General features: G+C 39.5%; 1 protein-coding gene across 1 annotated transcript in view; it reads right to left on the reverse strand.

The window, feature by feature from the left end:
• Window positions 1-236: 236 nt before the first annotated feature.
• KDM4C (lysine demethylase 4C) overlaps window positions 237-15,509 on the reverse strand; it is a 267,977-nt gene continuing 252,704 nt past the window's right edge. The window contains exons 20-22 of the mRNA XM_061473111.1: window positions 8,165-8,284; window positions 2,818-2,910; window positions 237-437 (exon numbers count right to left, since the gene is read on the reverse strand). Coding sequence (XP_061329095.1) covers window positions 264-437; window positions 2,818-2,910; window positions 8,165-8,284 — 387 coding nt within the window. The 3' untranslated portion in view covers window positions 237-263. The remainder of the gene's footprint in view (window positions 438-2,817; window positions 2,911-8,164; window positions 8,285-15,509) is intronic.

Consider the following 15,509-nt stretch of genomic DNA (forward strand, 5'->3'; position numbering starts at 1 on the left):
GGAGTGAATGTTTTCTTCAGCATATCACTGTGTAATCCTCTTACACTCACTTGGTTTCCCCCTTAGTTTCATAACCAAAACATTATAAAATTTTAATACATTAGCTGAAGAAATCAGAACTCAAGAACTTCAGTTTACAAGGTGGATCTACAGATTAGGTCACTGTAAAACAGTGTTCAACTAAACTGAAACTAATTGCAAATAACGCTGCATGCTTTAATTACATCCCCTTAACCAACATCCCTCTCCATCTCTTGCTTTCTTCATAGCCCCTTCTGGCATTCCTTCTGGAATGAGCTTTTTAAGAAAGTGCGGTATCCTGGATCATCCACATACTCATTCTTAAAGCGGGAACTCAATACTGTCTGCCTCTTCTCTCCCAAGATAATGTCTGCTCCATAAAATGTGTCTTCAAATCTCATGTCAGAGGCTGTAGACTAAAACCAGACATAAACTACACATACAGCTTCATACAGCCCATCATATTCTGACAAGTTACATGGAAACATAGATACATTTGGATAGACCATATGAAGCTAGCTAGACTGCTATTATGCAGTTACAACTGTTTTCAGGAAGATGCCCAAATATTAAATATATATTTTAAATGCAGATTTAAAACATAATTTTCACTTTTCTGTATTTTGCATGTACTACTGACCATTTAATTCTCTAGGTCTGCAGTGCTCCTTAGAAACATCTAACACTCGTTATTCAGAAAAGTTTGAAATGCAAGGTAATACAGCACAGATCTCTGAAAAGAAACTTTCACAATGCCTAATTTGCAAAGAATCAGAGTCACAATTTTGGTTGTCTGTCAGCAAACTTCTCCCATTTGGGAATCAAATGAAACCAAGCAGCAGGACAGCAAACAGCAAGCCAGCTGGGAAAAAGCAGCAGCAGAAATTTCTGGACCAACTTTCACTACTGAGTCATGGTAAAATTCCCAGGACTAGGAATAGCATCATTTGTAATGAATTGGTGTCATTTATTTCAAGACATGGGAACGGTATCACAAGCTGTCTTTAACTTGCACAGTTTTCAGCATGAGGAGGGAAGGAGGTGCTGGCCATAGCCAGTAGGTTTAAGCTCTGTATTTATAGAATTTGAGGTAATAGTAGAAAACCATGTAAAAGTCTGAGTACAGGCTGTGGCTTGTTTTATTTAGTTGACCAAATTCAATGTTTTTAACCTGTACTTAATCCTCCAGTGAAGTCAGTTGTGTCAAATGCAAAAAAAAAATACATAATGTTGATAAAAACTCCATTTTAAAAAAAGTAGCATAAACCCAACTATATTTGTATTGTTATCCTTAGTGAAATGCAAGCTGGCATCCTACAGAATCTGCAAATAATTATAAATGCTTTTTACACATAGTCTCTAAAAAAAAAAAAAAAAAAAGTTAGTGGAATACTTTCCAAGTACAATGAAAAATCCAATTGAATATAAACAACCAGATGGTTTATTCAACACTTTCCAAGACATCTATCTTAACCCTAGATGGTCAGGACACTGAAAGATGTGTGCATTAATGCCAAATACACTGAAAAAAAAGGTATCTTAGCCAAGAATATTTGACCACTGCACTTCCCATTAGAAAGAGCTGTCCTAATCATATTCTGTTCCTTCAGTAAAACAGGGTATCCTGTCAGTAAACACTCCCTCAGCAGGCTGACAGCCTCATTTCTCTGCCTATCTTTCCCAGCTTTACCTCCCCTTTCGTAAATGATGCCAATCCTTTCCTTTGATAAACTCCTAGATTCTGAAATATAAGGCATCTATTTTTGGATTGGCTGCTGAGAACTGGATGAAAGGAAATTATGATAATAACAATGATGGCAGCTGCACATGGCAAGAAGCACAGAAAGGGAAAGTCAGTGTGGAACCTTCTTCAGCTGCCTCAGTTTGTAATGTGATGTATTACATCATACAATCTGACAGATGCCTGCAGAATCAACTTCGCACATCATTCCCCTACAACTCCTTGTGCCCAGCTTCCAAGAATCAGCTAATTAATGTCACATAATGAATGTGTGAATTCCACCTCCCTGCAGCAATGAAAAATATACTGTACGCTGCTCTCCCTTCAAAGCTTCACTGCAGTGAAGCAACACAGTTTTGAACAAACAGCTCTACATGAGAAGAACATGTTGCTCTTTCTGAGTAGGTGGATTGAATTGTACAACATTTAGCATTAATGACAAGGACAGCAGTTGTCCTGTCTCCCCCAACAACTGTATGGCAGACCTTTTCCCTTTTCAGTCTGTTCTGCTTCTATGAACCTCAACACTTTTCCACATGGCAGGCATACAAATGACTAGCTTGTGGATATTCTTTGAAACTGCAGGAAACAAAAAATCCAGTGACACTGATGAGTTCTGATCAGGCACTTTGTTTCTTAGAACAAGTTAATCTCATTTTTATTAAATTCAAGTTTTTTAAAAGCATTGCATTTAAAAGCTCTGAAAACTTGGGAAGCTTTTTAAAAAGTATACATGTTATAAGCATACTGAAAGAACAGAATGTCTGTCAATTTAAATATTTACTAATGTGATAATTCATGCTCTGACAGCTGATCGAACAAGATGTCCCTTTTAGGAGAAAAGAATTATGTCTGACAACAGCATTTGCCTGTACTAGAAGAACAACTAACCACTAGCAAATGGACACTTGTGCTAATTGTTATGTTGACTAAGAGAGTCATGTTAGTACAGGCTTCACAAAACATTTGTCCAATTTAAACTGAAAATCTAGAATATAGCCAAGAATAATGTTACTGGCATTTCAAGCATATACATACTATGAGCAAATACTCACGAAATGTGCTTTTACTCTCTTAGGGAGCTCTTCATCTAGTGTATAGATCTCCTCTCTCTTCATTACTATTTGAGAGCCGTCTTCAAACTCAACCTAATTGGAAAAATGCGTATTTGAATATAAAATCATAATTTAACTCTTGCAGGAAGTTTCTGGGAATGTCTCCAGACAAAAATATATGTGCAAATACAAAAGATTTATATTTTGCTATCTACTTCTGGAAGCTAAAATGAGGTTAAAACATAAAAAAATGTTATTTCTTAGGAAATGCAACACATGCAGAAGTTGAAACTGGTTTCTAAGCAGAGACTTCAAAATCATCAGTGACACATACACGACAAAGTAAAATTTACTAGATTAGGAATGCTGAGCAGTAACAATACAGACACCATTTTGTGGGAATGACATATTGAAATGTCTTCATGTCATTTTTACTCACCTCTAATTCTTTTTTTTTTTACTTGCTTCTAACAAATAAATAATTAATTTTAACATTCTGTGATTCAAGGTTGAGGAAGACCATATCAAGTGAAAGAAAGTATGAGTGACAACTAAGGAAATACCAGTTAACAGAATTCTGTTGAATCTGATGGAATTCCTTTAAAATGCTCTGTTCAGAAGATGAAAAGCTTTATCATGCTTAGGTTTAGATTTAATCCAACATGAACCCCGTTAGCAGAAAATGAGAAAGGAAATGTAACTAGGTGTGGAGAATGTTAAAATGCTTGGGTTTTGAAGCATTTAAACCTTTTCAGTTGCTGCTGTTTCTTTTTAAATACTTCATCTAACAATTGTGAATTTCAGCTATTATCTATGATGGCAGTTTTAGTTCCCACAGAAAATGTACTTAAGTATAAAGTTCAGTATAAAACTAAAAGAAGTCCCATTCCAAATCTAGGTGACTTAATAAAAACACATGAATGACAACAGTCTTGGGGGGGGAAGAATAAGCCCAAATTCAAACGTAGGAAAATATCAACTTATTGGAAGTATCATTATAGATAAAACTGAAAAAAAAAAAACGTATTTGAACTTGTAAATGCACTGGGTTTTGAAGATTCAAATTAAAACTTTGCCACAACTGAGTATGTCACATTAATTGTTAACAGATGAAAAATCTAAGATAGTATATTTATTCTCAAAAGCCAGGGTATAGATCTATGAATTACTAACTTCTTTAAAAGCAATTTTTTAACAGCAAATAATAAGAAGCACATATCTGGAATGCCTTTCAAATCCACAGAACACAGATGGATAACAAAGTCACAAAAGTCATTACTTGCTGGTTTTTGCTCCTCTTACTAACTCCATAAGCCTAGTCTGTTAGCAGTATGCTAGAGGAATTTAAAGGTCAATTTGGCTTAAGCTTGTTTAATAAAATTATGATAATTTAGGTATTTCTCACCAGGATACAGGAGCAGTCTTTCTGCTATTCCCCCGCCTTACTGTACAATACATTTGGTAATAATGTTTTTTGCATGTTACTGTTGGTAATAATGTTTTTTGTATCACTGGCGAAAGAACCAGGGAGGAAATGAACTCTGCCAGTTCCATGTGATCAGAAAATCACCTCCTGAATGGGCAATGTTTTTATTTTCAGTGTGTAGCAGGAGTAACTGCTTCATACCACAGAATCAGGTACGCCTCCATTATGAAATATATTGAATACTTACAATGAAGAGTAACTGGAAGTTCTTCAGCTATAATTCAGCATACCACACTGGAAATTAATTGCCTACCATTAAATGCAAACACAAGAACTCCTCTAAGACTTCAAATAGTACCATGATCCAAGCAAAATATAAACCTACCACCTCTAATAGTTCCAATTTAATTCAGACTCCAGATACTGTATTTCAAATCTTCAATTTTTACCCAGCAAGTTATTTTATTTGGACTTCTGTTCCTGCACCTTGTTTGTTTAGTATGTTATCTCCATGAGATTTTATCAGGACATCGTAAATTAAAAGGTCAGCTGACATTATTAGGAAGCAGTTAATAAAGTGAATGGGTAATTCAAGAATCTCAAAAGAAACTCAAAAAGTTATACTGAATGTCAATATAAAAAATGATAAAGAAATCAAACACAGATTGCATTAACAATTTCACTTAAACATCTGCTTCATTTGGTAGGTATAACACTGCTTAGGGATTGTATAGGATCCTGGGTGGTAAATGTCAACTGGTGACACAAATTCTGGTGTATTGTGTCATAGCTCCTGCAAGCACTAGTACAGTTGCAGTCAATACAAATGTCTCGTGAACATGAGGAAAATTCACAGATTCATCCAAGTAAAACAGATTTGCCTTATTAGATCATAATACTCATTTCACAGTCCTTTTCAGTCTCTCCTTTTGTTTTGCCATCTAAGAGATCACAAAAGGCTTTGTAAGAGAATCTCAAAGGTGAAACAGAGATCTCACAAGCCAGAAGAATTGAGTGTATGTATGCACAAATACTGGGAGCTTTCAGATTGGCTGTGTAGGAAGACTGGAGGAAGAACTAGAAATGTTCCTCCATCATATTTGAAAAACTACGGCAGTCAAGTGAAGTTCCCAGCGACTGGAAAAAGGGAAATATAACCCCGATTTTCAAGAAGGGGAAAATGGATGACCCAGGGAATTACAGACCAGTCAGTCTCACCTCTGTGCCTGGCAAAATATTGGAGCAGATTCTCCTGGAAGGCATGCTAAGGCACATGAAATCAACAAGGTGCTTGGTGACAGCCAGCATGGCTTCACTAAGGGGAAATCCTGCCTGACCGATTTGGTGGCCTTTTATGATGGGGCTACAGAACTGATGGACAGGGGTAGAGCAGTTGATGTCATCTATCTGGACTTGTGCAAAGCGTTTGACACTGTCCCACACGACATCCTTATCTCTAAATTGGAAAGACATCAATTTGATGGATGGACCACTCAGTGGATAAAGAACTGGCTGGATGGCCGCACACAAAGAGTTGTGGTCAATGGCTCAATGTCTGGCTGGAGACCAGTAACGAGTGGTGTCCCTCGGGGATTGGTGTTGGGACCGGTCTTGTTCAACATATTTGTCAGTGACATGGACAGTGGGATTGAGTGCGCCCTCAGCAAGTTTGCCGATGACACCAAGCTGTGTGGTTCGGTTGATACACTGGAGGGAAGGAATGCCATCCAGAGGGACCTTGACACGCTTGTGAGGTGGGCTGATGCCAACCTCATGAAGTTTAACCATGACAAGTGCAAGGTCCTGCACCTGGGTCGGCACAACTACAGGCAGGGCAGAGAAGAGATTCAGAGCAGTGCTGCAGAGAAGGACTTGGCGGTTGGTCAATGATAAAACTCAACATGAGCTGGCTTCAGTGTGCACTCACAGCCCAGAAAGCCAACCGTACCCTGGGGTGCATCAAAAGGAGCCTGACCAGCAGGTCAAAAGAGGTGATCCTCCCCCTCTGCTCTCGTGAGACCTCATCTGGAGTATTGTGTGCAGTTCTGGTGTCCTCAACATAAAAAGGACATGGAACTGTTGGAACAAGTCCAGAGGAGGCCCACAAGGATGATCAGGGGGCTGGAGCACCTCCCATATGAAGATAGGCTGAGGAAGTTGGGGCTGTTCAGCCTGGAGAAGGCTCATAGCAGCCTTCCAGTATCTGAAGAGGGCCTACAAGGATGCTGGGACTGTAGTGATAGGAAAACAGGTAATGGGTTAAAACTTAAACAGGGAAAGATCAGGTTAATTATAAGGAAGAAGTTCTTTCCTGTTAGGGTGGTGAGGCACTGGAATGGGTTGACCAGGGAAGTTGTGAATGCTCCATCCCTGGCAGTGTTCAAGGCCAGGCTGGACAGAGCCTTGGGTGAGATGGTTTAATGTGAGGTGTCCCTGCCCATGGCATGGAGGGTTGGATCTTGATGATCTTAAACTCCTTTCCAACCCTAACTATTCTATGATCCTATGATTCTAAGTTAGCCTTATACCCTCCATGTCACAGACTTTCTGTAACCTGTGGCCATGTTATGGCAGCCTTCCTCCCATCCTACAGATTGATAGGGTTTGTCACAAGGCAGTTTACAGTAATATCCCATGACTGTTATGCTGATGAACTCCAAACTTTACTGAACCTCTGCATGCTAATCCATTTTCCTTCAACTAACCTGTTTTCATTATGTTGTCCAAGTGGTCTAAAATAAGACAAAGCTTGTTTTGACTATGTCAGATTCCTTCAAATATGAAAGATGACAACATTCCTCTAATCTACCTCATAGTATTCCCCAGGAGACCAGCTGTTCAGAAGATTAAATGAGTTGAAGATTAATGTTACTATAGAATGCTACTATAGAACAATAATATTTTTATTTTATAAAGGACTTTTCACCTTCACAATGTAATACAGCTGCTAAATATAAGAGGTAAGATTTAGAGACCAGCTCAGGGGATCAGGCATTTGAGGATTTGAGCTCGATTGAAAGTCATTGGCAAAGTGAGAAGGTCAATGCAGCAAGTCATTTAACCTCCCTGTGCTTTAATCTGTCTACAGATATAATAGTAAATTTGCTATTTTTGTAGAGTAATGTGAGGCCCTGACATGAAAAGAATTACATAAGTGAAAATGATAATATATATAAATGAAATGTACCTAGATTCTCATTCTTTCAGAAATGCCATTATTATTGTGATTGTTCTATTGCAGTTTCTATCATTCACGTGGGTACTCAAAGCTGCTGACTGATTTTTCTCAAAGGCAAGCACATAAAAAAAAAAAAAAGGATTGTGTCTTTGAAATCAGAAGTCAGCTTTTTAGCCTTGCTCTCAACACTCAGCTCCCTTTTGCCTTTGCTAGGGACAAAAAGCCCCTTAGATTCTGTGTTAATTAGTTCAAAAGTGCCTCAGACAAATGAAAAGTGAGGCTGTTTATGCTCCTGTTTTTACTATCCTCCTTTCCATCCTTTTAGCAAATGCTTAAGGTTCATTGTAGTCACTCACCAATAATTTTATATCATTTATTATATAATTACCTGACATCAAATAAAAGTAACCTAGAGAAAATAACAAGTTATTTTTCAATCTTAATATTCCACCTGTTTACCTGAGTTCATATTAAATGAGCCTTTTTCTTAATTTTATAAGGACAGGTAAAACCTCAACTTCTGACGAGTTAGCAGCACTTGTTAATGGTTTAGGCAGCTTTATTTATTAGTTTAAATGCATTAGCAGTTACAATAAGAGGTTACACTCCAGCTTTTTGCAGCTTTGAAGATTCGGCTGGTCACTCTAACGCTAGACCCAAATGAGAAATTTGCAATAAAGACATTTGAAAATCAAGCACATGATAATAAAAACAAGTACATGATAATAAATATGGACACTCACCTGATACATGTAAGTTGTGTTTGTTCCCACATACTTTGCACCATAGAGTTTTCCATCAGGCCATTTCACTTGGACAACCTCTCCCTCTGCAGGTGGGCCCAGCCTTAGGCAATCTCTGCTCTATTTATAAAGAGGGATAGAGTCTCAAATCAGTGAGTGAGCCATCACACTAAAATTACCAGTAAGCTGCTTTTTACAACTCCGTGTTTCAAGTTTTATACTCCTGCTAATGGGCTAACAGAAGACACTGTTAGCCTTTATGAAAATGAAACACTGACCAAAGAAACATTCTCTTTACAGCTTGATGCTGCATTGGTAAGGCAACATATGCACAAATCAGATAGCTATCAGCAACTGTGACAGACTTCCCTCAAAATTAACTTCCATCACAAACTGAAAATAAAGATCACTAAATTGGAATTGCATATGTGCAACACTTTCTCTTTTACATATTCAAGTAACTCATGCTTTGTTAACCACAGCACATTTTTTTTGCTAGATGCTAACTGCTGACTGAAACATAACCTGATGGATCAAACTATAAATGGTGAGAATGCCAATGGATTCTTTGTTTAGCTGATGGAGAAACATTGAAAGAATCCAAATGCTTACAAAAAAGAATTAGGCAGGATTTTTTTTTTTTTTTCCAGAAGATATAAACAGGCTTTTTTCTTGTACTTTGGCGATATTCTGTGCCTGACTTGCTAAGCATGTCAGAGCAGCACAGTTTATGCTAGTTGCAACATATCCTTGCTAGGGTTTCCTTTGCCCCATATGGCCTAGTATGACATAATTACTCATTTACAGAGCACACTGACCATACAACCATAAGAACAGCTGTCCATATGAGCAAATACATGCAGGACCAAAAAAAGATCACTTCAGGTCTGCACTCACCAATTCTTTGGAAGCTCTCTCTGCCAAATACTCATTCTCACAAAGGCATCTATATTTCTGAGAGACTACATCACAAGACTGGTCATGTAAATTAGCAATAATATGGTAGTATTCTCCTAGGTGCGAGAGAACTTACTGGTGACCATGTCACCTGAGGTCACTGCTAAGAGGTGTAGACTGGGAAGAGAACAGATAAAGCAAAGCATTCAGGTACAAGTAATCAGTGACAATGCCCTGCAGGACCTGGTATTACCTCATGTTAATGAAATACTATAACCATTTTCAAACTCTCATAGAGCAATTTATGAAAATACTGTATTTTTGAGTTCAACAGTCCACTTCTAACAGAGGTCAACAATCATCATGAGAAAGAACTTAAAATGTGGGAGCAAAAATGCACCAAAGATCCTTACTGCGATATTATCTTGTTAGAATATCATGCTACCCAAATCCTGGCTTCATAAACTATTTTAATCACATGTATCTTAATCCATGAAATTTGATTCAACACTTGAAAGAAGTGAAAAGCTGGAGTTTCACGGAAACACACTTTACTGCATGACAATACTGTTTCTGTCAATTCTTATATGTTTGTGTCAAGAGGACAGCTCTAACATACACCCTGCATGTTTGCCTGGCAAAGGTTGCTATGACAGACACAGAAAGATACATCCTTTCAATTTCACCATGTATTTGGGGTAGTAGGTGCCATTACTGCATTACCCTTCGTGGTATTTCCAAGAGAGGCAGGGGGATAGGGGAATAGAATGGCTGCTGCCTATTTTCCAACAGTGGAATAATTATGACTTCTCAGGGAACAGGGATTGCTAAATATTTTCAATGTTCTCTCTCCTCAGTGATGACTGTCAGGATGACTATTTTCCTTTTTGTATTTCTTCCTCTACCTATTTCTTGCTAAAGTGCAAAAAGGAGTCTTGGCTTAGTATCTTGAACCAAACTTTCAAAATGCATCATGGAAGATAGGAAATTTCCTATTAACAACGTCAAACCAAACATTCATTTTCCAAGAACAAAAGCCCAGCATGAATTACTCCCTTTGCACCTTGCACAAAAAAAAAAAAAATCTCACAGCTTCTCTAGGATAGCTAATGGAATTGCTCATATGGAAAATTAGAGTTCTCATGCAAATAACTAGACAAATAACAATCCCATTCTTCATGTATCATCCTAATGTCTCAGTCTATGGAACAATGTTTGGGAAACCTGTAATAAATAATTTTTGCTGTTACTTCTAGAGCTCCTTCCTACCTTTTATTTTCACATTGCATAACCATTTCAGAGACTCTCTTTTTACTGCAAAAATAATTCCCACCATTATCTTCTGGGGAATGATCAGATTTGTTTCGTAGACTGACAAAACCGCAAAACTGCAACCTCACTTTTCTCAGTCATATACTGAAAAGTCAAACATCAAGATATGGTAATCCTTCAACATTTCTGTACACCACTCGTAAATCTACATCCAGTTTGTAAAACATGTAGCTTTCCCATATAATTAACTTCATATATTTTCTCCTTTACACAAATGGAAAAAACTGTGCCTATCTCTACTGAAAAGCTGATCCATTTAAGTGTCTACTGTCACATTCCAGATGTTGCACAGCTCAGAACCCCATGTCTGAGCATGGTGAGCTACTGAATGTTGCTCAGGGACATGTCCAGTTGTGCTTGAGTATCTCCAAGGATGAACACTACCACCTCCCTGGGAAACTAGTCCAACATTTGACAATTTACATAGTGAAAAAGGCTCACATAAAGAAAAATTCCATGTGAAGGTGCTTCCTGTATGTCAGTTGCTATCCATTCTTTTCCATACATGTCACTCTGCACGTATTTGCTATTGTATATCCAGGTCCTTCTTGTAAAAGTGAGCCATAACTGGACAAAGGACCCCAGATATGGTCTCAGCAGTGCTAGGTTTACAACCATGCAAAAAGTTTCTTCTTAAAGAAAACTGCAAATAAGAGTAATTCTAAAACTCTTCTTGTTTATTATTACAGGTTTTAGAAACATTAATTCTGGGGTTCATTATATGTATTGAACTAAAATAGTTACCAATCCATTCACAACAGATGTTTGAAAAATACGCTGAAATACTGCAGTTCTCTTATTTTCTATCACTTAGGAATTCTTGGGTACAGCACTACAGATAACGTAGATGGTTTTACTGGTTTTCGGTTCTGATATTCCTTTGTTTTTACCACAAAACAAATTATATTCCTAAGAGGCTTAAAAATACTTTGGTTCTTTAAGGCTGGACAGAGCATTTGAAAGTAACAAATCCAGTTGCAAGGCAGAGGGATGATGGCTGACACAGACTAGGAACATATTTGGAGCCATGATAAGAAAAAAAAGGAAGTCTGCACTTGAGGCCTGCACTTGAATCTAGGAACTGTGAAATGCTGCAAAATTTCTGTAACGTGATTACAGCCACTGACACCTGAAGAACATACCTTAATTTTTTAAAACTTTTCTGGAAAATATGTTCAAATGCTTTCCTAAATTAAGGCTAGAAATTATAGATATTCTGGTCTAGGATGAATTTATGAACCATTGAGACTATTCTCCAAAACTGTCAGAAACGGATGCTTCTTTTTGACAGTGTTTTGCCTGGCAATTATGTTATTAATTCAGCTATTTCAAATTCAACAGTTATTTTCAAAATTATAAGAAATAAGAGCCTTTGACTTCTGTGTTTGATCCAAAGAAGCCACACTAAAACCAAATATCTTTAGTCAATTCGGAGGAAATGGAAAACTCTGTGGTACAATCCTGGAAGTCAACATGGCTATATAAGCTCATATCTTCAGCCACTGGTGAAAAGAAGCCTGCAAGTTAAACTGATAGCAGAAAGTGTACTGTAGTCTTTCATGTCAAGATTGTAGTAGGAAAGGATGAAATTACTCTGCGGCCACAAATATCAGCCAATGTTAATTTACAGAGTGAGTCTCTGGTCTGACAGAAAGCTAGATAGAGTGGACATCTTAGGAAGGAAAATATTCACATGCTCAAAGTAGAATATGTTAATGAAAAACAAGAAGCTTTTGGTTTGAAGCATTTTTCCCCAGCGAGGAAGTCAGCAGTTGAACAAAAAAGATAAAAAAAATCTAGATGCCGCAACTTATTTAGTAACATTTAAAAAAAAAATCCTCAAAACAAACCCAAACCAGGTTTAATACATGAAAAGCAAAAAGCTCTCAAAAACATGTCTGAATAGTCTGAATTCACAAACTCCCCACCACTTCATTACTCTGAATCTAGCAGCAGTAAATGTTTTCATTAGCTTGTACAATGTTCTGCCTTTCAACAGTCAGCTTAAAGCTCAATGTTTGATCTTTCAGAAGCTTCAACAGAATCATATCCTTCCAAATCCGATTAGGTCTCTGGTGAATGTGTAATGTGATTGGTGAAGAAGGGATCAATTAACTCTTTTAACTTAAAAGTTATGGTCATAAAGTTTAATATTGAATGTAATATTCACAGCACTACCATTGGTCATTGTACATCAACAATTTGTTTGAAAAAAAAAAAAAAAACACCCACAAATGAGGTCCATATGTCGTCTTTTAGAGGAGGTATACACCCAACAGTAGTTGCATATTTAAAACTTTTGTTAGAAAACAATTATAATCAAATAGAAAAATGTGAATATTTGTCTAACCAAATTAGGGCGCAACTCTGTCAGATCACACGGTTCTTACTGTTTTGATGAAGTGATCAATGTGATCCTAGCCTGACTAAAGAGAGCTAGAAGAGTTTTGATGAAGGTTCCGGATTCAATCCTGCTACTTATAGACTAGTATGTCTTGTTTCAAAAACTGGTTTTGCCTCCCACTGTACTTTCCCATGAGCATTCTGTGGCACGTCTACTAGAAGAAAGAAAATCAATCTCCAACTTCATCAGATCAGAATATTTTCTCTGGGAGAGTACTAAACTCAGTTCTTACATTTGCGCTCCCAGAGTGGGTTTAATAGAGAAAAAGAGAATTCAACACTGCAAGGTAAAAGGCATTTGCAGTCCACAGAATCACAGAAACATAGACTAGTTTGGGTTGGAAACGACCTAAGATCATCTAGTACCAACTCCCCTGCCATGCGCAGGATCACCTCGCACTAAACCATGCCACCCAAGGCTCTGTCCAACCTGGCCTTGAACACCACCATGGATGGAGCATTCACAACTTCCTTGGGCAACCCATTCCAGTGCCTCACCACCCTAACAGGAAAGAACTTCTTCCTTAGATCCAATCTAAACTTCCCATGTTTAAGTTTTAACCCGTTACCCCTTGTCCTATCACTACAGTCCCTAATGAAGAGTCCATCCCCAGCATCCCTATAGGCCCCCTTCAGATACTGGAAGGCTGCTATGAGGTCTTCATACAACCTTCTCTTCTCCAGGCTAAACAGCCCCAACTTTCTCAGCCTGTCTTCATACAGGAGGTGCTCCAGTCCTGTCATCATCCTCGTGGGCCTCCTCTGGACTTGTTCCAACAGTTCCATGTCCTTTTTATGTTGAGGACACCAGAACTGCACACAATACTCCAAGTGAGGTCTCACAAGAGCAGAGTAGAGGGGCAGGGTCACCTTCTTCAGCCTGCTGGTCAGGCTCCTTTTGATGCACCCCAGGGTACGGTTGGCTTTCTGGGCTGTGAGCACACACTGAAGGTGGCTCAAATTAATTTTCTCATTGACCAACACCCCCAAGTCTTTCTCCACAGGGCTGCTCTGAATCTCTTCTCTGCCCAACCTGTACCTCTGCCTGGGATTGCTCCAACCCAGGTGTAGGACCTTGCACTTGGCTCGGTTGAACCTCCTAAAGTTGTCATAGGCCCACCTGTCAAGCTGTCAAGTGTCAAGGTCCCTCTGGATCCCATCTCTTCCCTCCAGCATGTCAACTGAACCACACAGCTTGGTGTCATTGGCAAACATGCTGAAGGCGCACTCAATCCCACTGTCCATGTCACCAACAAAGATGCTGAACAACACCAGTCCCAACACCGATCCCTGAGGGACACCACTCGTTACTGGTCTCCAGCTGGACATTGAGCCATTGACCACAACTCTTTGCATGCAGCCATCCAGCCAGTTCCGTATCCACCAAGTGGTCCATCCATCAAATTGATGTCTCTCCAACTTAGAGACAAGGATGTTGTGTGGGACAGTGTCGAACGTTTTGCCCAAGTCCACGTAGACGACATCATCTGCTCTACCCCTGTCCATCAGTTCCGTAGCCCCATCATAGAAGGCCACCAAATTGGTCAAGCAGGATTTGCCCTTAGTGAAGCCATGCTGGCTGTCACCAAGCACCTTGTTGATTTCCATGTGCCTTAGCATGCCTTCCAGGAGAATCTGCTCCGAGATTTTGCCAGGCACAGAGGTGAGACTGACTGGTCTGTAATTCCCTGGGTCATTCATTTTCCCCTTTGTTGTGGTTTAAACCCAGTCAGGCAACTTGTTCACTCACTCCCAGTGAGTGGTGCCAGGCTGACAACAATCGAGGGCCAGGCTCCCCCCCCCCCGGGTCTCTCCCCTTCCCCGCTCCCGGAGGAACGGGGAGGAGGATCGAAAGAGTGCAACTCCTACGGGTTGAGACAAGAACAGTCCATCAACCAATGTACAACACAAATCACCACTGCTACTATCAACTACAACAATGATAAGGGAAAATAACAAGGGAAGAGAATACGATACCACCGGCCAAGAAATGAGTCCCACCCGAAAACCCGTGTCCTTTTGGGTAACTCCCAGTTACCCCCCACCCCGGGCATGACGTGCTGTGGTATGGAATACCTCCTTGGCTAGCCTGGGTCAGGCTCCCCGTCTCTGCTTCCTCACAGCTTCCCCTCCTTCCCTGGCAGAGCATGAGCCTCACAAAGTCCTTGGTCAGGGTAAACATCACTTAGCAACAACCGAAAACATCGGTATCACCAGCACTGTTCCCAGGCTGGCAGTCAAAACACAGCACTGCACCAGCTACCACCAAGGAGAAACATGACTGCTACTGCTGAACCCAGGACACCCTTCTTGAAAATGGGGGTCATATTTCCTTTTTTCCAGCCGTTGGGAACTTCACCTGACTGCCATGTTTTTTCCAGTATGATGGCCACTGGCTTAGCAACTTCATCCACCAGCTCGTTCAGGACCCACAGATGTATTTCATCAGGTCCATGTACTTGTGCACGTTCAATATCCTAAGATGACCTTGAACCTTATCATCTCCTGCAGTCGGCCTAAGGGCTTCATTCTCACAGTCCCTGCATCTGCTTTCCAAGACTTGAGTGGCATAGTCAGAGCATTTGACAGTGAAAACTGAGGCAATCTCAGCCTTCTCCAAATCCAGAGTAGTCAGTTCTCCTGTTTCATTCCAGAGACGGCCCACATTATCCCTAGTCTGTATTTTGTTAGAAATATACCTATAGAAGCCTAA

This window comes from Pezoporus flaviventris, unplaced genomic scaffold, assembly GCF_033815535.1.
Source record: "Pezoporus flaviventris isolate CSIRO_AGI_PZ_B2104156 unplaced genomic scaffold, CSIRO_AGI_Pfla_v1 ptg000076l, whole genome shotgun sequence".
NCBI lineage: Eukaryota > Metazoa > Chordata > Aves > Psittaciformes > Psittacidae > Pezoporus > Pezoporus flaviventris.